The sequence below is a fragment of the Synchiropus splendidus genome, chromosome 1, assembly GCF_027744825.2.
Source record: "Synchiropus splendidus isolate RoL2022-P1 chromosome 1, RoL_Sspl_1.0, whole genome shotgun sequence".
Classification (NCBI taxonomy): domain Eukaryota; kingdom Metazoa; phylum Chordata; class Actinopteri; order Syngnathiformes; family Callionymidae; genus Synchiropus; species Synchiropus splendidus.
The window spans coordinates 13135486-13160751 of record NC_071334.1 but is presented as its reverse complement, the minus strand read 5'-3'; the positions used below and the strand labels follow the sequence as shown (position 1 = coordinate 13160751).

Below are 25266 nucleotides of genomic sequence, written 5' to 3'. Positions count from 1 at the left end.
CTCAGCTGAGAATATAATGTGGAACGCAAACATCACTCAAAAACAATGTCAGCTGTGAAAGCTTAAAAGCATCTCTTGATTTATAATTGAAATGTGTTTTGATTGTGTTAATTAAATCCTGGGTGTACACAACTCACACTGGCCACAAAGAGACTGTGGTGGGTTTTTCTGTTCCAGTGTTGACAGAAGCGATTTACCGGAGAATCGCCTCTCCGTTCCAGCAATAGACTTTCCACCATCATCTTCTCACCAGTTCTGACATTGACGTTTCACCTAACTCTTGTGCTACCAAGATGCATATTATTTTCTCAGCACTAACCAATTGCTTAGTTCCATGTACCTACACTGTACTGTAAGCAGAACGGATGATTATAGTGCTTGGTCCAGAGATATTTTTTAGGAATACACCTCCTTCAATTTAAACAAGGAAAAAAACATTCATCTTGTAACGGACATTAGTTGTGAGAGAAAAAGATCACAGGTTGGAAAACGGTCTAGAGCTATTGAGAAGTGCATGATGACATCACCTTGCAGTGAGTGATACTTCTCCAAGGACGAGCAGTAAAGGGAGACTTACTTTGATATAATTGATTTTCGACATTGTAAATCCAATTTGTAATACTCATAAGTAGTAGCATACATGAAAAAGAAATTCAGATAAATGTTTTTGATCAGCAGATATGCACAATCTTCTATATAGATTCTCCATTATTGCCACAAGGGCTACGTTCAATGCCTCCATCCTTAAGTCAAGCATTGCAACAGAACACCATCACCAGAACTTTTTTTTCTTTATACATTAGTCGTTCTGTAACATTTGTCATGCTATTGAAGGACTTAACTATCCATTTCAAATTTTAGTGGCATCATCCAATCATGATGCACAAATGTGTAGCGTGTCTACGCACATTGAACATGATCTGCTATATAGTGCTGGATACTATAAATACCCAACATTCTAACTGTTTTTCTTTACTTCATGATGTGTTCAAGCACATCAAGCTCCCTAATACGGAGCACCATATTAGATAAACACTTGGGTTTGGCTCTCTTTTCCCTTGAATGTTTCCATAATAACAAAAACATAGCAAGTGCTTTTATAACATATGAACCTTTGTCATAAAAGTGCTGGGATATATTTTGATAAATGACTTTTTTTATTATTGATATTACTCTTATTATTATTATTTAGATTAGTAAATAAAACTGCAGTGATGTAAAATGAAATATGAGTCGGCGTCAATCTCATTTCACTTGGATGAAAGAGGATGACGGGGTGTGCGCTGTCCTTGGTGCTGAACTCCAGCAGCGGTCATGACTGACCATCACTTGAATAAACAGTTTCAAAAGTGTCTCATCTTACCGCGCGTGAAAGGATATGGCCACTCTGTGATTTTCTTGGCGTACTTCCTGACAACGTTGTCCTCCCCAAAGATGAAGAGCGACCTGTTGACGGTGAAACAGTTCTCCCGAACAGGGATGGGGTTGTAAAGGGCCATGGTTCGAGCCCGCTGCGCCTTGGTCTGCTTGTAAGCCGGGGAGATGCCACCTGTGGACACCGCCGCTCCATCGCGGGTCCGGGTCCGCTCCGAGCCTCCGTCACCGGAGCTCAACAAGCCCGGGACGTCGTCTCCGAAGCGAGCCATTCTGTCAGGATGAGCCGGAACGCAAGGCAGACAGAGAAAAGTGGATCAGTATCTTTTCGAGAGAAGCAGGGCGCGGCGCTGCCCCCGAAGCCAAAGGACACCGCGGGTACTTTCAGTCCATCGTCTGCCTCACATCCTTATGAACAGCGGCTGACACGACTGCAAGTCTCCGAGTCAAACAAGCTGCTTATGTATTCTAAAGCTCCGTCCTGACCCCAAAAGTAACTCAAAACTACAAAAATAACATCGTGTTATCACTTAAGGAATTCTGACGAAGAACTTAGCAGTGTTTTAGCGAGCAAAACAGGCAAATTTGGAGAGGAATCAGCAACAGGTCCTCGACCATCCTCGGCGACCCGTGGTTTACAGGTAACTCACCAGTCCGAGCCTGTCCTCGACTCCTTTGAGCATGCGCGAACCACCACCGTCCAAACTTATATTTCACGCACGATTTCCCACAAACAGCGCACGACACCAGACAAACAGAACCACGACTTAAAATGGTTGAAAGAAAGCTGTCCTTCGCCGGCAGGGAGACAAAAGACATCAATAATATTCGTTCTTTTGAACAACAGTGAAGCGATAATGCTGTGGCTTCAACAAACGCCAGCATGCAAATCAACAACACATAAAAAGCCACACTTTAAAGCTAAGCAATTAAAAAAAAAAAGAACAATTTAATATATCATTTTAACAATAACAAAAAACAAACAAACAAAAAAAAAACACGTTTCATTTTAATATAAAATTGTCTTTCCACTACTTTTATATTATGTAATCCAGAACATAGTAATTGTAATCTCCAAGTCTACCAATCCATTTCAAGATCAGGAAAAATGTCGGCTCCAGAGGTGGAAATCTTTGGAGCCTTTTTAAAAGGCTGCGACCACATGAGAGGGAGCTGAAGAGGAGTCGTACAATGACATAGTGGTGGAACAACTAAACTATTGCTGTATGTAATAGATGAGAGTACCGCTCTTTCTCTCTCACTCTCTGTGCCCTCTTTCAAAACTACACTTCTACAAACTGGCTTTTATGTGATGACGTCAACTCACTGGATTCACTGAGATGGGCTATTATTATTAGTATGCTTGTTTCAATCTCCTCTATTACATTGTAAAGGTTATACATGACATCTTCTATGAGTATAACTCATGTCCAACCCAACCATTATATCACATGGCTTCATGATTGTAACACTGCATACAATTCTGTAATTCTTCTCATATTTTACAGAATGAAAAACCGTTTTTAAAATTTCAGCCACTTATTCACACTTTCCCTATTCTTCAGAACTGTGTGTCTGTGTTTTATTATTACCTTTTTATTGGTGCTGTGTGTCACTGTAAGTCATTTTGTGTTATTGTCGGTCTTTATTTGCTTGTTTGTTTCTGTCATCAGTTTAATGTGCACAGTCAGTTTTGTGTATGTGTTTGTGTGTATACGTATTATTTTTTTATTTGTTTGTGTATTTGCCTCACTGCATGTCTTCTACTTTTATTTAAACTACTGTTTTGAGCTGTGCTGTTGTGAGTCCCTTGAATTTCAACGTTGAAATTCAGTGTCTTTGCGTTACAGCCATATAGCAACTTCTGGTGATGATGGGAAAACCACTAGAACATGTTTCATCTCTTTAAATAGGACAGACCTGAACCATGCAAAAATAAATATAAAAATAAATTACAGTACATACATATACTGTACATACACATATCTACAGTTAACCACCGCTGAGTCCTGTTCAGGGTTGTGTCGAGTGCTGGAGCCTGTCCCAATGGGCAAAAGGCAAGAATAAACCCTGGACAGGTTGCCAGTCCATGGCAGGGCACACACACCATTCACACCCCCACACACACTTATGGGCAATTTTAGTGTGTCCAAGTAACCTAGTGAGCATGTCTTTGGACTGTGAGAGGAAACCGGAGAACCCTGAGAAATTTTATATCTTTATTTCTCATATTAGCAACTCAGTCTATCTTCCATATGTATCTAGACAGTGCACAGGGAGGCATAAACAAGTGTGTTCTGCAGTACGAAATGCAAATGTCGACATTGACTTATCCTCCCTCAGAGCACCGTCACTTTAAAATGAGCTGGATTAACTTGCCTTCATTGGATTTGGAAATGCATTTAACAAAATGGAGATGAAACCCCGTCAAGGATGAAAACAGAGCTCACCTGCAGAGTGACAGTCTCTTGTCAAGAGGCAAAATAGATGTATTCATTCTCAAACACTGCGTCAGTGCTAGTGACAATCAAGAAGAGCTGGTGCTGGAAGCAGTAGAAGAAGACACGTGGTGCTCCAGGGTAGAGGTGACACCAGTGGTGATGGCTCTTTGATGGAGGCAGTGATCAATGGTCTGTGACCTCCGTCTCATTAGGCTTCCCAAATTAAAAATAGAACAGATAATGGACAGAAATCCTCCCATTAAGCTGCCAAAGTGGAATTGTTACTTCCAGGGTGAGACAGAGAGCCGTTTTCTTCCAGGAGGAGGTCGGCAGCAGCATCTATCGCTCCAGGCTGAGCGAGGGGAGGCTTGTGTTATCCTGATAACATATAGTAACACAGATAATTACAGTGCAGGATGATGCCTCACAGCCTTGTTGGTGGTGACGCCAATAGTCGACATTCGTCGGTGTAATTATAACCTAACCTTTCAGCAAAAAATGTTTTATGAACGCTTGTCTTAGCTCTGGTATGAACGTGAACTTAATCATCCTAGGGATTGCCGCTCCTTTCTCCTCCATCTTTCCCTCCGCATCTGCAGAGCCACTTGACATTACTGGCATTATAAACAGTTCATAAGAAGTTATGAAGTACAAAATGCTATCGCTAATATCTTGAAGAATTATCCAAAGTCTAAAGCAACCATCCACAAATTTTATGAGAGCAGTCCACTTTTATTAGGCACTTCAGATGAGCCATTCACGAGGATAAATATTGTGACTAAAAGAAAAAAATTGGGACAGTCAGGAGAAGGAGACAGGAGAAACCAGCTCTTCCCTGGTAAAAGTAACTCAAATAACACAGCTTTCAGTAATGCTAAACTGAAAGTGAAACCCTTATTTTTTAAATAGTTAAGAATATAATAGCTGAAATGTATGTAACATTAAACACATTAAGAGGTTTAGATAGCTTCTCTATAGCATATCTACGTTACAAACATTAAAATAAACACCAAAATGTTTACTTCAAATGTTGGCTGTTGCTGTGTTGAACAATGCATAAACACGACAAGACAACAATAACTAGATTTACAAGAGCATCAAGTGGCACATGGGTTACATTTCAGTTTTCATATAGGAAAAAGGAAGGTCTTATCAGGAATTTGTATGCAGCTGTCGACGCTTGCTCATCAGTGATGTAGACACACTTGACAATGAAAGGCTTCAGCTCGGCGTAGCTACAAATATACAGACTGGCCATATCTGAATGGCTGTCACCAGAGTCAATACAGCCTTCAAAGGATTTAAGCCATTAACCAACGGTTCACTAGGTTTTGTTCGGATTATAAACTGTATGAATGAATGAATGTTAATTTCAAACTCCTCTAATACATTGCAAAAGTTACTGTATATGACAAGTTATCTGGCAATTGTACAAGCATAATATCGCGTCTTCATAATTGATACATTGCATACAGTTCCATCAGTGTTTCTTCTTACATGATACAGAAATTGAAAAGGAACTGTGTGCGTAACTGTGCCACATGACTGACCGATAGTAACACAACACTGTGTCACACAGAGCAACATAAAGGAACTGCTCCTCCCTCTGTTCCTATTCAATCGCTGTGGAATGCAAGACGAAATATTGACTGAAGTGCATGAAGTGAAATGCATCAATAATGTAGCCATGTTATACAATGGACATAAAAATGTCATCTGATTTGTCATGCAAGGCATTAACTGTGTTAGTAGATACTGACATCAACATTCATTCAGTCATTCATAATTACGAGTTTCAAAAATACATAAATAAAAAATAGACAGAGACATACAACACAACATATAATCTGAATTGAATATTGTAGAAGTCTCAACACAATATATGGATATGGAAAATTGCAATTTTTTTAAATAAATGATGAGCTTCCATTTTACTTTGGAGGCACAGTTAAAGTTAGTCATATTAGTTAAGTTGGTTCATCTATTCTCATTTTCAACACCTATACCATCCTCACTGACATGTCTATTTAAATAAACCAGCTCATACAGCCTCAACATGTTGCCACACTTGTTTGATAGTGAGGGAAGACCTGGATCATTTCAACAATAAAGCAGCAAAATAGATGTTAAACATCTATTTTCCAAGGAACCCTTAGTTTTTAACAGTTTAGTGGTTTAACAAGATAAGAACTCGGAGGAATCCTCCACTTTCCGGAGGTTTGGGTTCAGCTTTTTTTTTTTTAAATAAAAGTAACAGTCACAAAAATGTTTCTCAAGTTGAACCAGAGACGTTAAAAATAAAAATACAGTGGAAGTCTAGTACAAATATTTAACAGTCTGTCACCTTAATATGGTTTATAAAATGGAGTATTTAGTATATGAAGTATATAAGCAAGTATTATTTTTGATGCTGGATGGCTTTCTTGGTGATCTTCATGTGTTTTTATAGAGAAGGCACAACATAAATTATATATATTATGAAACTGCCATGCAATTCACTAACATAATCCTACTCTGATGAAGCTGTTACATGAGAGGTTTCTATGTTATATGTATTTAAATTACGTTCAGACACATAATGTGATTTTGCAACAGTGAAGACATCTTCAAGGCAGCGGTGACAGTTGAGACATGACTGGATTAAATCTGATCAGACATGCTCTATATATGGGGCAAACTATCTCTAATGTATGTGCGGCCTTCCAAATTAAATGTGCCCTGTGTTAGCGTGTCATCGAGCGGAGACTTGAGTGTGACGCGGAAAAGCTTGACAAGCACTTGGAAAAGACAGACAACAAAGCCAGACCTACTGATGTGCCGAGATGAAGGGCTCGACGTTTGGACTATATTTAGCTTCATTGAGATGGTAATGGGTGCAACATGAGAGGGCAGCGTGCGTGCGTGCGCGTGTGTGTGTTGATGCTTGTGGGTGTTTGCACATATGGCTTTGTTAGCCAATGAACTAATGAACTGTTTGTGAACCACAGTCGATCAGATTAACCTGTGAGGCTAATGTTTTTAAATTAAAACCCAGAGGATTATTATGTTACAAAATCTTTATCAAAGAAAGGAAGAGTGAGACAAAATGAACTCACAGCACATTTGTTCTGTCCTTCTGTCTGTGCTGATCTCACTGACCTGCAAGCATTTATCTGAGCGTCTTACCCCACCATCCTGTCACCCAACCCAGATTTCTGTCCTCCTCTGTTTTCCTTTCTTTTTCTTGTTTCCTAGCAACAGAGCTGACTTGCCCCCTATTCTCAGCCCTATGAATCTGCTGTAACCCTACATTTATGGAGTCATTACTCTTAGAACGGAGCATAAAGACAACTGTCATGATCTCAACAATCCAGGCGCAACGTTTATTTTTAAACAACCCAAATGCGGTTAGGTTGGATCAACAGGTGGGACTGCCATATTGTAATATCAGCCTGAACATCAACATGAGTTGACGCTCATGTACGATCATAACAGACAATCCAGCAAATTAATCTTCGAATATTCTAGTCATGACTTGAATATTAGAAGATTAATTTGCTGCAATTCCATGCTATGAAGATCAATTGTATGCTAAAACCTGGTGATGTGGAAATGATAAATTGCGCTTTTTTTTCCCCATTCGATTAGATTATACTTGTACCAGGCGGCGGTGATGGTTGGTTTGCAAATGTGAAAATAATTAATTTGCAGTTGTTTCATTTGTTCTATGATGGCACTAAATGGCTGCATTGGTTGGAGTGCAGCGCCATCTCGTGGCAAAAGAAAGAGGAATCCTTATTCCTCCATCATTAATTGACACGTCATCATTAATTGTATTATGAGTCCTAAACGTTAAAGATTGGTTGGTCGGGTTCAGCGTGTTGGTTATAGCTTGTGTGGTTATATTAACCGACCACATTCTCCATTGTATGGTTTCTTACCGTTACTGAATGCGCTCAAAATATTATTTGTATCAAAGCATTTGACTTATTTGTTTCTGGTTGACTCACACCGATATGAGATTGAGAATATAGGTACGTTATTTTTCTGTACACTGTTGGTTCGACAATAAAATTAAGGAGACATCAAGTGTCCTCAGCTATTGAGCTTAAATACAACTGCAGTCATTGACAGCCTTAATTTATTTATGAAATATCGATCAGTGCATTGTCTTTTTTCTTTATTTTTCTTCTTCTTTTTTGTCAAAATCCAATGTTATCAGCAAACAGTAATTATTAAATAAGCCGCCTCGCTGCTACAATTCTTGAGAAAGGAACTTGAACTGGTCTGCACAAGAGAACCAGGTTCAATTCCCAAATAATCTACATTGTCAAAAGTTCCTTATAAAGAAAAGTAAGTCCAGTATAGTAACCTTTTTACTCTATGTGTCAGTCCAACTATGAGGCAAAACAAGCGCCATGCTTGTTTTCAAGTAGGCCTTTACAGTACATGAATCTTTTAAATACATAAACCAGATGATGGTCAAGTTGACAGTAGTCAATAAACCCCTGCACCAAAAAAAGCCTTAAAGCAATGGTGGGTTTAAGAGCTGCCACAATCTAGGATAGGATGTCACAAAAGAGTGTTCATTGTATGTCACCTCAACAAACCACAGTTGTCACATGAATCTATAAACAGGAGAGCTGATCACATGCTGAATAGTTTCAAACATTATTGTTCTCTGAATGCTGCCAATGGCCTTGTAAGATTGTGCTTCCTTAACAGCGATCTCTTATAGATCCTATTCCTCAACAATTGTGGTTTTTAATGACGTGTAGATTTAACATCAGCTTTTATCAATGGAACCCACCACTGAACCCCAACAGCTGAAACTTGTTTTGATGAAGTTCTCAGTAATTCCAGTAGGGGGAGTAAACATACCGTCCAAACGGCTGTGTGGCGCGCGCATGTCAGCTATTGATGATGACTGTGTTTGCTTACCAAGCACCTTCCTCTCATTCATCAAAACCGTTCCCTCCTGGAGCCACATAAGTCAGGCAGCTGCAGCGTCTGAGCGGCCTGAGGTTCTGTGGGGAACTGGTGTGATGAATCTCTCTCATAACACATACATACTTGAAGAATGTCTGCAGATAGTTGGCCTGCATTTCAACCCGAAATGAAGGCTCAAACACAAGTGTTAAACCTTGACTATGACATGAGCTTGGGGTCCATTGTGCAGTAGATGAAGTAAAACAAAAAACATGATCATTATTCCTTGCAGGCTAGATTTTCTTTTTTATTTTGGCAAAGGCAAGTCAAAAGTATTTTACCCCAATGTTCAGACGCCATTGTCTTGTTTATTTCTCAGTATCTTACATGTATTCCCTTAAATGGATTGCTGAGGGTTGGAACTTATGCCCAGCTGAGGGCCACCTTCAGCAGGTCACAAGTCCAATCTCAGATAGATAGTTCAGTATCAGTTTATAGCCCACTAACAAGAGACATACAAGGGATTTGGAGCAGACCGAACATAGGCACTCTTGTGGGAAAAGTTCCGATGCCAACGGAGAGTCTATGCTGCTGTCATGTGAGAACCAAAGGTAATACATCATAAAGAATTCCCTTGGGAATCATTTGCAATGTCGGTAAGCAGGCCAGGGGCCACAAGACGCATGGTACAAGCATATTAGTCTTCAATTTTGAGTATATACGATAGAGAATGGGGACAACCAGGTGAACGTCTGCGTCATGGAAATATAGGCCACTTCCTGTTTGTTACACTGGAATGGCCTCATATTTGAAAATACAGTCCTCCAGGGAGAACAGTGATGATAACTGGTCTTTATTGGAGAGCGTTGGCAGGAGGTTACATCACCAGATGGGCCGCATTGCTCCCCTCTGTTATTGCAAATGAGAGGGGTACGGCCTGGCTGTCAAAGGTGAGTAGGTTTATGTGTGGGGTACCACACAAGGTAACGTGAGTGACAAATCACATTGGAAGAAACATGAAGGATAGCTATTAAGATCTTTATGTGGCCAGGTTCTGCAGGTTCAGCAGCCTCCAATTTGAAATGCTCCTCAATATTGAGTAAAGGGGCCACATCTCAAGAAACACCTTCTAAACCTGGCTGTTCCCTGTTCTTTTAGCAGAATACAGATGCAGTCCTTGGCAACAATTGCTCCAACATGGAAGTCCGTTCAATTGTTCAGGGGATGAACACCTCACCAGTTCTGGTGCCTCCTCCGTCGAGGTGGGCAATTACTTCCACAAAGGGCCACAGTGGGTGCAGGTTTTTGATCCAACCAGTCAAGAGCACACATGGCTGACTTTCACTCTGATGTTGCGTGTTTCAGCTGACACCTCATTGACACCTCATGAGTGCTTAACTAGTTGGAACAACACTGTGCACCGGCCCTTAGAGGACCAGATTTCCCAGGTCTGGCCCAGGGGAAACACTCGCACTTTTGATGGAAATCAATGGTAATTCTTCAGGACAGATAACAGAAACTCATTCCCTCACACTTACGGAAGGATCAATACCAAACCGAGGGGAAGCATTCCAGATTCTTTACAATTCCAGTGACCACTGCAGGTCTCAGCCAGATGTAGCCAACAGCACCACATCATATGCAAAAAGCGAAACAAAATAAAACTCCGCAGACCATGGTGACAAACATTTGATGGTCGAAGTACCTATAAATTTGTCAAACAACAATGTCTCATCCCGGAGATAAGAGACAAGATAAGAGATAACAGCAGGCACAACCAGAACAGAAGTAAGAAGAAGATAAACCAAGAACATTTCTATTAGCATTTAGTTACAAATGAGTGGGCAAATGAAGGTTTCACGAAGACTAACGCAGAGGCATATACACACACTCACGCACACACAGACAAAGAGAATGAATTTACCTTCCCTCACAAGAGCGGGAATTTTACACACTAGAGCATAATTTACTGTGAAGTAGCCCTGGTTGAACATCTTTGTGCTGTCACAAATAAAGAAGATGACAGACCCCAATCCACAATGAACATTGTGCTCTCCAGTGAATGTAGTCGTAGCTCCTCTCTACCTCAGAGTTGGGGGACAGGCCGTTCCGCTTACAAGTCCAACTGCAGTTCAGAGTACTGGGAACTATCAGGTGACCCTATTGATCTGCGGACAGGGCGAAAGACTCATGGGCAATACTTGTTCTCCCCAGAAAATCTAGCGGAGGTATCTGGGTGGTCTAGGTCTCCTTGGTTCAGCTGCTGCTCCTGTGACCTCAGGTGAGCTGAAAACTGTCTGGAATCTTCTGATATTACTAGACCTCATCGACAATAGCTGCTGGTTACATGACAGAAGAGAAGGTGCTTTCGCAACATTGTCACGGCCTTTAGGAGCTCCATAAAATGACCATCAGTGTTGATGATTGTATTAGATCAAAACTCATCGGAGATTAAAACAACACGTATTCAGTTAGCAATTCAGTCACCAAGAGGCTAGAAAACACCTGTCCTGTGAAGGAAAGTGCACACCAGCTTGAATACAAGTGTAGCTGTTGGGTTTTGTTGATAGTTTTGTGTTTGTAAAAATGGCTTTTCACCAAGATGTTATTAATAATTCACCTTTGACAAACACCTCTGACATTTAGAAGGCACTAGGCCTCTGACTGTGGACAATAACGAAGGACTGCAGACCGGAGGAGGCCAAATCTCTAGCTGTTGAAATGATAGCAGACAGAAGAACATCTGAGGAGTCAATCATTTTTCAGTGGCTTAGACAAAAGTCTCTTTGCACCAGTGGAGGCGATATATTGATACTGAATTGCATTCCAGCTTTGCAGCAGCTTATAATGAGGAAAGCAATGTGGAATAAATGTAAAGCTGAAAGTGGCTACGTGATGCTGTTTGTATGCAAAACACGGCTTTTGTGCAACCACACAGCATTCTCTGCCGTCCAATTACTGTTCTGCTTGAAACATTGATCACACTTCCCTTAAATGCCGACTGACAATTAGGATAGATGAAACCGCTGGTGGACTAAGTGGAGTTGGTGGTCTCTTACCCTCTGAATCACTGCTCAACAGGTCGCGAATAAACCACAGCGAGAGGCTCTATCAGAGCTGTACGCTGGAGAAAATGGAAACTTTGGAGCAAAACAACTGAACGATTCCAGGGTTCTCCCCAGGATCTCCAGCAGTGGAAAACGTGTTTCTATGTTGGAAAAATCTCAGCATTGAAGTAGAAGTGCTGGGGAAAACCTTACGCTCTACACGGGGTTCGTCGAACTCAGTAGAGGCAGGTGCTAAAAGTCAAACTGTCGCAATAGTCTTGTTCAACATCCATCCATCAATACAACCTATGATGCGGGACATACAAAACAGTAACTCTTAGATTACTTAAAAATATTTGCATCTCATGAAGTTTGAAATATCCAGGGTGGTCCTACTCTCCCACTTGCAAACAGAATGTAACACTATTATCAATTACAACATCAGCTGCTCACATTCCGTGCCAACACAAACACTCATTCAGTACCATGTGAAATGACTCTATTTTTCCTTGTCCTGTTCTAATGAGGCCTGCGCTCAGTGTGCAAAGAGTGAAAGCAGGCAATTTTCCAACCGCAGCTATGAGCAATGAAGTTGGGTGGATGTTTTATGGATGGCCAGAGGCACAGCAAGTGTGCTCCAATCACACTGTGATCAGAAGAAATAAGAATCAGTCCAAAGTCACCCAGTGGACGACGGTTTTGCAGAGATAACACAATGCACACACACAGAGAGAGACACACACCATTACACACATCAGAATTGATGTGCTGCTGTGTTCACCTTTTGCAGGATTTACTCAACACGTGTGACATATTGCACAAATAGTTGATGAGACATCCTTCTACATGTCTCCATATAACTGGAAAATGTGTGCGTTTGTGTCTTTTGGTCAGGGTGCAGCAGCAGCAGCAAGATCATTTGTCAGCGATTGAAAGAAATGTGGACACGATGCTTACATTTTTTTTTAGCTTATACTGCAACTTGTTACAGCAGAGCCAATGAGAGGTGTCATGCTGAGGAGATGAAGAAGGTAATGGCGAGAGGAGAGAAACATTTCAAGACTGGTACAATTTGCTTAACAAGAAATTCTGCTGTGCAAACCTTGTTACTGGAAAACAATCCTGATGAGTCACTTTCAGAATTCTGCTTTGCTAATTATCAATTGCAGTTTATACTGGCCATTTGTCTCCCAAGGCCATTATTTGAAACCACGTCTTTATGTGTTCCTCTTCTTTCAGCTCGGAGCGCCCGATTTCACTTTGTGAGAGTCATCTCAATTACTGTCCTTGATGAATCACAAGACCTTTTTTACAGCTTTTCTCTTCTCCATTTTGGCTGCGTCTTTTTCACATCACTTGCGAAGAGGTGTATGAACATGGTCAATTAAATGATGTGTTCCTGCTATGATGAATTAGAATGACAGTGGTAATCAGGTAGTTCAGGATGAACCATTTTTTATTCAGAATAAAGGCTGAAGTTCCTAAGAAGTGCCAAAAAAACAACCTCACATGCAGTTAATCCACTCAATAATAAGTACTTCAGTTAATATGTGCTACCTAATCTAAAGCATTACAAAGGTATAAAGGATTAACATTAACGTCAACCCTGGATAGGACTATGAAATCAAAATCAATAAACACTTCTTTCACAGTTTGGGAGACATATCAGTAGTGACAAACATATAATAATCATAACCCTCCTCATGTACGTTGGGGCACAATTAGGACACAAAGACTCGCCGTACCTCCAACTTGATGAACGCATCAATGTAATTATCTTTAGTCAGATTAAATCGAGAATGAGCTGTCAAAACACTTCATGAAAATAAACGACATGAAATTAGGTAATGAATCATTCTCAAGCTAAAATCCTGCTCATGAGTCACTATTAATTCCTCTCTGTGCTTTCCACAATAAATCTGCTGAATTAATCTCCTCTTTCATTAAAGGACTCAAAGTGTTTGGATGAGATGCTGCTTGGCAAAAAAAGGCTGTACACATACATACATGTGTATGTATGTATGTGTATATATATATATATATATATATATATGCCTCGGGCTATATATATAGCCTCAGACATGCTCACTCGGTTAACTGGACATTCTAAAATGGCCCCTAGTTGTGTGTGTGCATGTGTGAATGGTGAGTGTGGTTGTATTGTGCTTGTATTGCTGCCTCTCGACGCATCACCACTGGGCTGGGCTCAACCCTGAACAGGACTAAGCTAAGGTTTTGTTGCTGCGGCATTTTAGTCAGGATCTATGTGAGTAATTTAACATCGAACACTTGCGTCATTCATCACCATTCTCATACTGCTAACATTCCTGTTTCTCCCTAACTGCCACATTCATTCTGACCACTGTCATTACTGTCATGCTAAAATATGTAATAATCAAGAACTGCCCAAAATAACAACTTCAGATTGCTGCAGACGTGTGCACATGAACCGTGTTCCATTCTCATACATGAAGACGAATCATGCAGAACTGCGTGCCAAATAGACCCTTGTGTCTTTATGCCTTATCTCAATGCTGAATGACCATGTCGACAGGACTCACGTCGAACTGAGCGCGCCCCTGAGACAGGAAATCTCATTCCTGGAAACAGCACAACCTGGTTTTGGAGAAAATTGTGCATTGACAACATTGTCATCCTAAACAAAGTCAATACTGGTGCACCTGCAATCAATGTGAAGTGACGCTGCCTTACGTACAAGGCTTCTCAAACCTGACTGCTCAGAAGAGCAGGTGACGTTCCAGGTGTCATGTCACATTATTAGCCACACTAAGCAAATGCTGGGTGGCTCCTTGATGAAATAGAATTGTCTCTGGTGGTTGTGACCGTGACACACACTTGCAGCGAAACCCACACCTGACAGGTAGAATTATATAAATCCCACCAGGCAGTCCAGAAAACTGTTTTGGATCAGGCTCATTATTCATCCAAACAGAGTAGCACACGTTTCAATACTACTAAAGGCAGAGTATTTAAATATTGTCAACGTGTAATAACTAATACTATGACTAACATCCTCCTCTTCAGTTTGTACTTGTCTGCACGATCACCAACTGTTTGTTCCTTGAGCTGGTTGCAGAACACAGCATGGGCAGCAGTATCCTATACCTGTGGTGAGGAAGGAGTGGGGGTCGACGCAACGGGGGCCCAGGCTGCAAGAGGTGAAGCCCCAGCTTCAGCAGGAAAACAGAGGGGGTCATTCTCAGTTATAATCAGCTGGTAATTCCAAAGCACCACAGGGCAGGAAGCGGGTAAATATATAAACATGATCGCACATGGCATGTGCAGGTGAACCGTCGTCAGGCTTTTGGATATCAGGCAATGACTTCTTGTTAGAAGTGAAGTGCTCCTCTGAATTTCATTAGACGCACACTGAACTCAGGCCAACTGTGAACCATCTGTCATCCAAGGCTGGTGATGACCAATCACATCAGAGCATGCAGCTGCTACAATTACAGATGATTTGGCATCAGTTAAAGCAGCATTAAAAAGGGATTTAATGATATATATCACATATATTTATGTGATGTGCTGGCTTGCAAAGCCAAGTAAACGAACAGCACTATATTCAGTAATAGCAACATCATACTCACTCCCACTCTTTGCGGCGAGCCTGTGGTGTGCTGTGGATCTTGTGGGCTTGATGGGCTTTCACAATGTCCCTCTGTTCAATCAGGCCTCCACGGCGTCTCTTGATCACATTGGGGCTAACTGCCAACTCTCCATCGGCCCCCAGGAACCCGCCCCCTATGTCAAATGGTGATGTGACGTCAAGAGAAAGGCCCAGGCGATTTTGGTGAAGAGGAGGCGTGTGGCCGGACGTGTGAGGAAGGTATAGGGTGTCGTGACTGGTTGAGAGGCTCTGTGGCTCCAGGAAATACTGGGTGGCAGTGTAGAGTCTGGAACCGCCGGCCAGTCCGGCACGGTGCTTCTGCCAGCTCTCACCGTCATCGGGCGTGTGGAGAAGGTGTCGAGGTGTGCTGCTTCCATACATCGACCCCATTCCAAAGACCGGACCCTCATCCTGCCTCCTGGTGGCTCCGGATAAAGCAAGGGCCTCGTGGTCCCGGGTCAGAGACTGAGAGCTGATTGAACAGGAACCCTGCTCCAGCATGATTGGACTGCAGCCTGGGATGTCAGCATAATGCTGGAGACAGAAGAAGAGGGGAAGGTGTCAGCATAATTTCTGCATCTTTTGTAAAGTAAGAAAGATGAATTTAACTCATCCAGCCTGCAGTAAAGATCATGAAAACACTGAAGGTTCCATGGAAGAAACATTGGGGCCAAATAAGACGTAAAGACAATCGGAGAAGTCAAACACTTTTTCTTGCAAAACAAAAAGTATGACACGCTCTGTCCATTTTTCCAACCCATTTATGTATTTTAAACAGTATATTACCCAAAGAAAAGTGTGTGCCACCCGTGTAATTAAAAGTTATTGAGTTGACCAAAAGATCTATTCATTTGTAGTCAGTATTTTAGAGCCCATATTGAGTAGTGAAAGACAGAAATGAGATCCATTGGAATACCTTCACAGACAGCATGAAATACAGCTGATTGCTGAGCACACAGTGGGCTGTTAATAAGGCAGATGTCAATAATTAAATAAGGAGGGTGAAGAGCTCTAGTAGAAAACTGTGAGATCGACCAGACACGTTTAACATCCACTCCACATCAAAAGTGGATCAGGGTCCACATGTCGGATTTGAACCCTGGACTGCAGGTGATTAACTAACACAATTATAAACAATGACTTTTATATCATTTTCATGTTTCACTGTTTGAGACACAACACACAAGGCCGACTTGATAAAACCAACATTCAGGACCCTGGAGAGCTCTTCTGAAACACTGCTCTTGTGCAGGACTTGGGTTAACGCTTGAAGAGATCGGTGTACAAGTCACGTCAATTTAACGACAGAGGAGCGTCATATGACAGAATTTCTTCTTTTTCTAGTCAGGCGCTGAGGCAATCTCACTTCTACAGTGAGGGATTTTCCCAATTCCTAGGGCCCGGAACAAGCTGCTAGATCGTCTTTCATCAGAAGTTTATTGTCAGCACATTAAGCTCTCCTGACATGAGGTTCTGTATTTCTTTATATTTGCCTGTGTGAGTTCCGTCCTCAGCCGTGCATCGCCTCTGGTTAGTGTGTCGACATTTTTAGTTTTGTTTTTATCAGTTCTAATAACGTTTTGGATTTCTCTGTTTTAGTTTGCCAGTTGGAACATGTTTTGGATTTTGCCATCTTGCTCAATGGATTACTGTTTTTTTTTAAGACTTTTTAAGAGAATGTCCTGACTCAATTTGAGACTCATTCTTTACGTAAGCAAGACCTACGTTGTCATTCCTTAGTGCACTTCCCATGGAGAAGGCTTACCATATCTTAATGGTTCCTCCAAGACACTGTTGGCATCTCACTTCAATCACTGTAGACATGTGCACAACTATACTGTGTGTAGCCACATTTGCAATAGAATTTGATATTCATCTCAGCGACACACACACACACACACACACACACACAAACACAGTTGAAAGAAACAAACCAAGAAACAAAACAGTTTCACAGGCGTTTAACTATACACAAACCCTTTGTGTTCTAAATGGCAAACTAAGCTCCTTCTTTAGAATGACTTCTTTGATCTTGTACCTCATTTCTGCGTGGTCACACGGCATCATGCTTATTTGTGTTTGCCTGGTGTCCAGGGTGTCACTAATGAGGAGTGAAGAAGAGCCCCTGACAGGCGAACCCCCTCTCACACCTGCTGCCCACTAAACTGCATTACTGAATGCCATATTTCCTCCACATCCTCCCCCTGATGTGAGACCAAGAATGTGTCAGGAAGTCCTCTCTGACTGAACTGTTGCAGGGTCAAATTTGGAATGGCACAAATGAACCTATAGACGTGTTTAATTTTGAAAAGCATTCAATGTCATGCTACGTATGCATCCTGAGAATTGGTAATCTGGAAAAATGTGAAGTGATCATTGTGGCGTTAGCACACAGACTCTAAAAGTCTTACCCACGCGCACATTTTCTTAAGTGCTGCCACTCACTAATCAAACTCATTTATATTCTGTGCTACAGAGAAGCCTGTGGTGCCAACATCATCGGATGGAATCCTCCAGTTTTTATTACGTTCAATTTTCTGAGCATAGAAAAGCGGATTATTTGAAAGTATTTCAAAGTGGCAGCTGGATAATGTATGTTTTACATTGTGATAAAAATCCCAGAAAATCACTTTAAGCACCCCCTGGTGACATTTTCCAAAAGTCATTTTGACCTATTATCAAAAATGGCTTTTAAAATTGCATTCCTATATACAGTAATATGCAGGCTGATGAGCGGTTCAGTCACTCTGGTGTTTTGACGATGTGAACAGCTGGATGGTGGAATATTTTCTCGAGCTGACTGAATCAAAAGCATGAATATAACTACCTTCCTTGGCAGCAGCCTTGTCCTTCTTACAGTGACATAATGGATTCAGAACCAGCCTTTAACTCTCCACGTTCCTTTGCTCTGAACAGTAAGAGCAATAGCATCACGACTGCTTCCTCAAAATCAAATGTGTGCATTCACCTCAAGACCTGGAAACGCTTTTGCACATGTTTAGCTGTTCCTGTCCGGCGGTCAAATTGCTGTCTTGTCCTGCTGGTCCAACACCTGACAGCGATTTTAAAAGGTAAACAGACCTTGAAATTAAGAGACATTGAACTTCTTTTTTCCCCCTGAAACATACTACATATTGTAACAGTCGCAAATACTTTGCTGGTCTTTTTTCTATAATTCATTTTCATGTGCACCAATTCCAGGCATTATACAACGTGATGTCATAACATTAGTGATGATGGAGACGAATGAAATTACGCTTATGGATGGACAGTTCAGGTTAGAAACAAAAGAACCTTGTTCTGAGCACTTTGTGCAGCAATGAGTTCGCTCATCACTGGAGCACTTCCACCTGACATTTAAGCCCATCTGTACAGATTCAACTTAGCTTTGATCAATCTGGGGTCAAATATAAAAATATGATTAATCACAATACATTGATGAGAAAACCTACCTTTTGCTCCAATCCAGTCCCTCCCCTTGTTTTTAGATGTGTTTCTCCTAGCTTACTTTCATGCTGTATTTCAAGGTTTCTCTTTGTGAGGAGTGTTTGTGAGGAACATGAACAGCGAGGTTTGTAACAACATCCCTTCAGTCAGGAATTTAAAAAACTAAGCGAGAGCTGTGGACGACATGGGGCAGTAAATATGACAGAATATTGTTAGACGTCCTCTATATGTCCCGCATTGGGGAAAATTTTAACTTAAGTGATGAGATCACTCAATTAAAAGCAAGATGTGGAAATTAAAGCATATGTCATGATGTGAAACTCATGTGACTCTGACACTAATGTCACATATTCCTGTGAACAAGATGGTGATGGAGCAGGAAACGGACTTCAATGACGGCAATTAGAAAGCAGGCAGCATCAACACAATGAAAATTATGAGACCATAAGTACAGTCCTGACATTAGTGTTGCTGTACCAGATGATGACTGCATTTCTCCTCAGTCATCGGAGCTGTATCAGGCACCACAACCACAATGATGAATATTTGATCACAAAGACATTAGGACATTCTTTGGTTCAACAGTGTCCTATCTATATGTCACCAGTGAAACTCAACAAGCAGTTCTCCAAATGTCACCAGAGTTTTTAGAGGATCTGGAATATTAGCAAACTATAGTGCTATAGCAATCACCAACTCACCCTCCAGGGTTATTAAAGTTTCATACGACCATTATGTCGCTGTGACTTCAGTGCGATGGAAAAGCACAAAGATCAGATTTATAAGGGTGCAATCTGGATTGGACTCAGATATTAGTACTGGCATTGAAACCACTGCACAAGTGACTGTGTTTTGGTATGTTGATATATTTGAGAAAACATTCGGGGAGAGGAGAGTCGTCAAACTGGTGCTTGAAAGGCTGCAGCGGGTGAAGGCTTTTGTTCCAACCAGTCAACCTATACACGCTTGCAAAGTCGGAACCACACCCACTCTGGGCCAAAGAGGCAGGTGAAATGTCACAATGAATATACTTGCATTCATCATTCACATTCATCTTGAGCTTCTCCCAGTTACATAGGGCAAGTGGTCGGGAACACACTCACCTGGTCACCAGTCCATCACAGGACTCATATATACAGGCAACCATTCATGCACATATTCTCACATCAACAGAGAAGAAAGTCTCAACAATGAACCGCAACAGTGTTTTTTGACTGTGGGGGGAAGATGAAGGAGAGTGCCTGCAAGCACATGACAACATTCAAGATATGCACAGATTTAGTATTACAAACAGAGTAAATGGTCAAGAAAAACGTGAATATTTAATTGAGTTTTAATTGATCTGATTCAATAAACTTAGAATATATAATGAGCGAAAGGATTAAAGCGGTGATTGAAAAACAAAATCACCTGATGAAAGACCATTTCTCAAAGAGTACCCGCTGATGTGATGACCTTCAAGAGAAGGTTGTTATGCAACAGCAACACGTCAGCTAGTTAGTGATCCACGCTCATTGAAGTACCACTGCCATCCATTCACCACAAGAGAGCAGACTCGATTTAAAAGTTATTTATTTATCTTCCTACCTGAACCTTCACTTTAATTTACATCAGCCACCATGAAGGACCGCCACGAAAACTTGCAGCTCATTAAATGGAAATACTGGAACTACAGCATACACTGTCAAAGATTGCCCCCCTCAAATTTTGAATTTTCCAAATATTACATACTTGTACATGACTTTTTCAATGACGGCAATTGAAGTGTTTTGTGCTTCTGGTACTGGTTCATGTTTGGAGACACTAAATCTTTCAGTCTCTTTCCATTATGTTTAGCCTTGAAATTAGATGTGTGTATTAGGTACACCAAACACAAAGTGGCAGAAGATGAGTATTAGGGTGTTTGACTTAGTGTAATTCATTTTATTGAAACTTCTGTGGTTGGCTGGAAAACACACATCACATCTCCTGTGTGTTTTATTGAAGCTATATGACGCTACTGCTACCTACTGCCGGTTTGAGATCACTGAATATGGCATATCGACTAATTGTATAGAAAGAATATGTAATGGCTCGTGCAGTGTGGAAGGAAATGAAAGGCCTGACAGAGGAACTGCTGTCCAAGTCTTTTCAGTGAACCAAGATCAGTGCTCAACATGATGGATCACCCTCCAGCTATTACACTGCCCATTGATGGACCCACTTCACAACGTGGGAAGACTGAATCCATCCAAGTGATTCGTATACATGTGTTTTTATACACTTTAATGATGATGACTTTGTTTCATTTTGTGAGAAATATTTTGTAGAATGACTTCAAGAACATGATGTAGTGTATAAAGCGGCAGAATTGAATTTCTTTGTTAAATTTGAGTTAAACTTCTTTTTTATTATGGTTAAAATGTAATATCCACTTGTTAAACTGAGGCTTTTAAGTGTCAGTGTGTAAATAATATATATGTCAGTCCCTTCAATGAACAATAAATCGATATGGTGAGATGAGTGGGTAGATATGAGTGAACTATGATTTTATATTTCATACCATTTTAGATTGAGGCTGAGTGTGTGTAATATTATGCGCTTCTATTCAGCTTTTAGGCTGGAATTATTTTCTTACAATCCAATAAGCATCGACAATGTGCACCACAAATACATTTCATGTGATGTTAGTACAACCGATACACCACACAAGCTTATATCCCATAAAAATATTTCAGTACACTAATGCAAAATAGCATGACTGTATCCATTTTCCCGAAAGCCAGAAGAATAAAGCCCTCCCCTCACATACATGAACACACAGTCACACACATTCAGTGCACTCAGTGATCCATTGGGAAAAGACACAAAAAGGCCGCTGACATTTCTCCAATTCTTCCGCAAAAAAAGCAACACCACCATGTTTAAAATAGAAACATTCAGGACAGAAATAAACCAGTTCAGCTCCGTCTCACTAACTAGACCATTCGTACTTGTCTTAAACATGAAATACTGAATGTGGTATTACTTATAATTGTAAAAAGACATTCATTCATTTTCTGCCGTTTGATGGTAGGTGGGGACATGGTGGGGAAACACCCCAGACAGGCCACAAGTTTGTCGCAGAACACAGAAAAAACCTGAACAAGCATTTGGAGAACATCAAACTTGACACAGAGATGATTTAGGTTCCCTCCTGCAGTTTTCTTAAGATGTTCCTGTCTATAGATTTGACTGCAATTCATACTTTCCCAGAGAGCCCTATCATTGCACTCTCAGAATCATCCAAGTGTCTGTATATTAGTTTCATATTTGTGGTCTGGTCTGGTCTCTTTGCATTGAGCATCGTACTTGCTACATAGAAACTCAGATGGAATTCTTGCCAGAAGAAGCTGAATTTAATCACCATTCAAAAGAGAAACACTTCACTTAAGTTCCAAATGTTCAAACATTTTGAGGACCATTCAAATGTCTTTATTGGAGGTCACGAATAATTCCATTGAACTGATGTTGGGGACCAGGGAATTTGTTGTTCTTGAATTTGTTTTCTTGTACTGAAGTGCCAAAAAAAATTGACGGTAACAAATGATGACCTGAGATGAGTTACGAGCAAAATGTTAATTGCCAAAGGGCAGGGGAAGAAAATATCAATAACACTCCAGCTTAGGGAGGACATGTTCAGTATTAATGAACTAATGATTTGCTTATTTAATATTAATGATCAGTGATTATGGCGTTGTGTAGATAGAACTTTCAGTGACTATTCCAGGGGAAAATATAGTCAGGTTTAAGATGCTAAGCAGTACTTCATGGTGGTGAAACACTGACTTATACACATGATTTTTTTAAGGTAGTATATGTTCCATAATCTCAACTCTGTCTCTTTTAATAACCATAACAACCATTATTAATAACCATAATTTCGGTACATGCATGTTTCTGTGTTACTATTATTGTTTGTTTTGCATCATAAAAACTGACAAACTCACAAAGAAAAAACACTGACATTGATCAATCTGGTTTTTATGAGCAATGTAGGGAGTCCATTTATTTCTACTTGCATGCATAAATACAAATAAATTACAGAAACGTTTGAGGCAAAAACGCAGACCATCAATTATGAAGCAGAATTACGTTGCAGTTGCTTACTTTAGACCACTAGAGAGGAGCTAGCAAATGTTACCACCATTGACTGGTCCTTTCATGAGCACAACTGGAAAAAAAATGTTTGGATAGCCTTTATCCAGGCTTTTGAAGAATGAGAAAACAAACTGAGGTTTTAAACATTTCCTGTGTTATTATATTCTTTAAGTCTTGCGATAGAAGTTTGCTACTAAAGCACAATCACAGTGGCATTTAATCATGAACAAAACACGCAAACAAGTGAGGGCAGCCAAACTAGATTAAGAATGGAGGGCGACACGTGATAATGTGATTAGACCGACAAGACTCCCAAGAGAATCATTGATCCAAACAATGACCATTTGGCTTCATTGAGGAAAAGATTATCACCACGAACCAGAACATGATGTTGCTCTTGATTGCACACTCAGAAGCAAATACTTCCAAATGGTGAACTATAGTAAGAGCAAAGGCATAGTCATAAAAAAAGAAAGAAAAAATCAAAATATGACTACAAAGTGATATTAGCAAGTAACATTACAATGTCCAAACTATAATAAAACATTGGCATATAGAGGGAACAGTTAGGAAAAAATGTGATTTAATGTAATTTAAAAACAAGTAACACAGACACACCACACACACACACACACGCGCGTGCACACACACACACACACACATATATATATATATATATATATATATAGAGAGAGAGAGAGAGAGAGAGAGATACACAATATGTATTATGTGTATGATACACATAATACATATTGGAAGAACATTTATCTAAAATAAATGACTTCTCACTGACTGTCTGGTGTTCATAATATTTTATGCTCAAACCGTAATTTATGCCACTAAAAAACTACAGCAGAGCTTTAGTAAAAATATTGCTGGGAAAGGGAATATTATACATCTTTTTTATGAGACCTTAGAGGAATAACTGAGATGAGAAAGCTATAGGATATTTTGAGAAAGAGCATAAGATACATCCATTAAAAAAATAGTTTGCATTCTATCTCAATGGAGCCTTTAAAGTAAGGCATGTAAAACCATGACCTTGCCTTAGGGCCTCTCTGAGATTTGAACCCCTGACCATCTGTGATACTGCTGCCAACCATTAAAGTGGATGTAGGGAATATTACAAGATAAATAAATATATTTGTATTAGAATTCATTGATACTCAGGAGAGATATCCTGATAAATCCCATTCAGTTATATTACAGTTTATTATGATGTTTAAACGATCATTATTTCATTGTTATAACGATCAATATTTCATTGATAAAAAAAAAAAGTTAAAAATCAATCAAACGTTTCGTCGATGGTGGTTACATATGACGTGTATGTGTTTTAAAAGAGATTCAAATGACGGCATTAATAATAGAAATGAGCTTCTAGAAAATACAATATAACTGAGGTGTGCTTAAAATGAGCTGATATGGGGAGCAAAGCTCGGACTTAAGCTCGGAATGAAATGTGTCATCTAACGAGCACCTGCTGCTGCGTGCAGCTGGCTGCAGCCACAGCAGTCATTGGTGAAAGTCACTTCAGGTTTTTACACTTCCAGCTGTTGAAGGACTCCCTTCAAAACATGACATTTCACTGCAGAGGACGGTGAAGTGAGATATAAAACGCCTTACCTTAAGAGGACAAACTCCTTCCCATTTCGTTTCCTAGAAATGTTGCAGTTGAAGACACATCGTCCGTTTCTTCACAGACAGAGGGAGGGCAGAGAGGAGTGGGTGGAGTGGGGGTGAGAGTGCGCGCGAGGTGCGGTGGGAGTTGAGGCGGTTGAAGACGAAGAAAGAGGAGCGCGAGCACACGCTGATCAACAACTTTTATGGGCGTGAAACAACCATTGCTTCTCGAAAACGAGAACGTGAGACGTTCTCGAGCCGGAGTGGGATTGTGATCTCTGTTGGTGGGATCGCCTCACATCAGGTCTGTTACAAGTCACGTGACGGCAGGACTTCCAAGCTGTCGATTACAGCGCCACCTGATGCAACAATACTCTTCATGTCCCGGCCACGTTACTCGCAAGCAAGCGTCCTATGTGGACATCCACGCTCTGTTCTCCTGGAAACTCAAATACTTGTCTCGGTTAGATATTTATCAACCACTTGCTAGGACCAATCACTGCAACGAACTTGCGAGACTTTTTCCATTTGTTGCTATAGGGACGGACAAGGGTGATGGTCGTCAAACAAAAACACCTGGTGAAGTTGGAGAGCCAGGCAACAGCGATCGATGACGAATGAGTGGTATGTGGAGCGCTCACCGGTTTTGTAATAGACAGAACTCTTCATGCGATTA

General features: G+C 40.6%; 1 protein-coding gene across 9 annotated transcripts in view; it reads right to left on the bottom strand.

Moving 5' to 3' along the window:
• LOC128771792 (voltage-dependent R-type calcium channel subunit alpha-1E) overlaps nucleotides 1-25146 on the bottom strand; it is a 67336-nt gene extending 42190 nt beyond the window's left edge. For 2 of the 9 annotated variants that reach the window (XM_053887676.1, XM_053887937.1), the window contains exons 1-3: nucleotides 24594-25144; nucleotides 15382-15935; nucleotides 1382-1647 (exon numbers count right to left, since the gene is read on the bottom strand). In XM_053887676.1, coding sequence (XP_053743651.1) covers nucleotides 1382-1647; nucleotides 15382-15902 — 787 coding nt within the window. In that variant the 5' untranslated portion in view covers nucleotides 15903-15935; nucleotides 24594-25144. Of the gene's footprint in view, nucleotides 1-1381; nucleotides 1648-2024; nucleotides 2158-15381; nucleotides 15936-24593 lie in introns of those variants that run through there. The other 7 variants (XM_053888027.1, XM_053887851.1, XM_053887760.1 and 4 more) reach the window with 6 other exon arrangements.
• Between the last annotated feature and the right edge of the window lie 120 nt (nucleotides 25147-25266).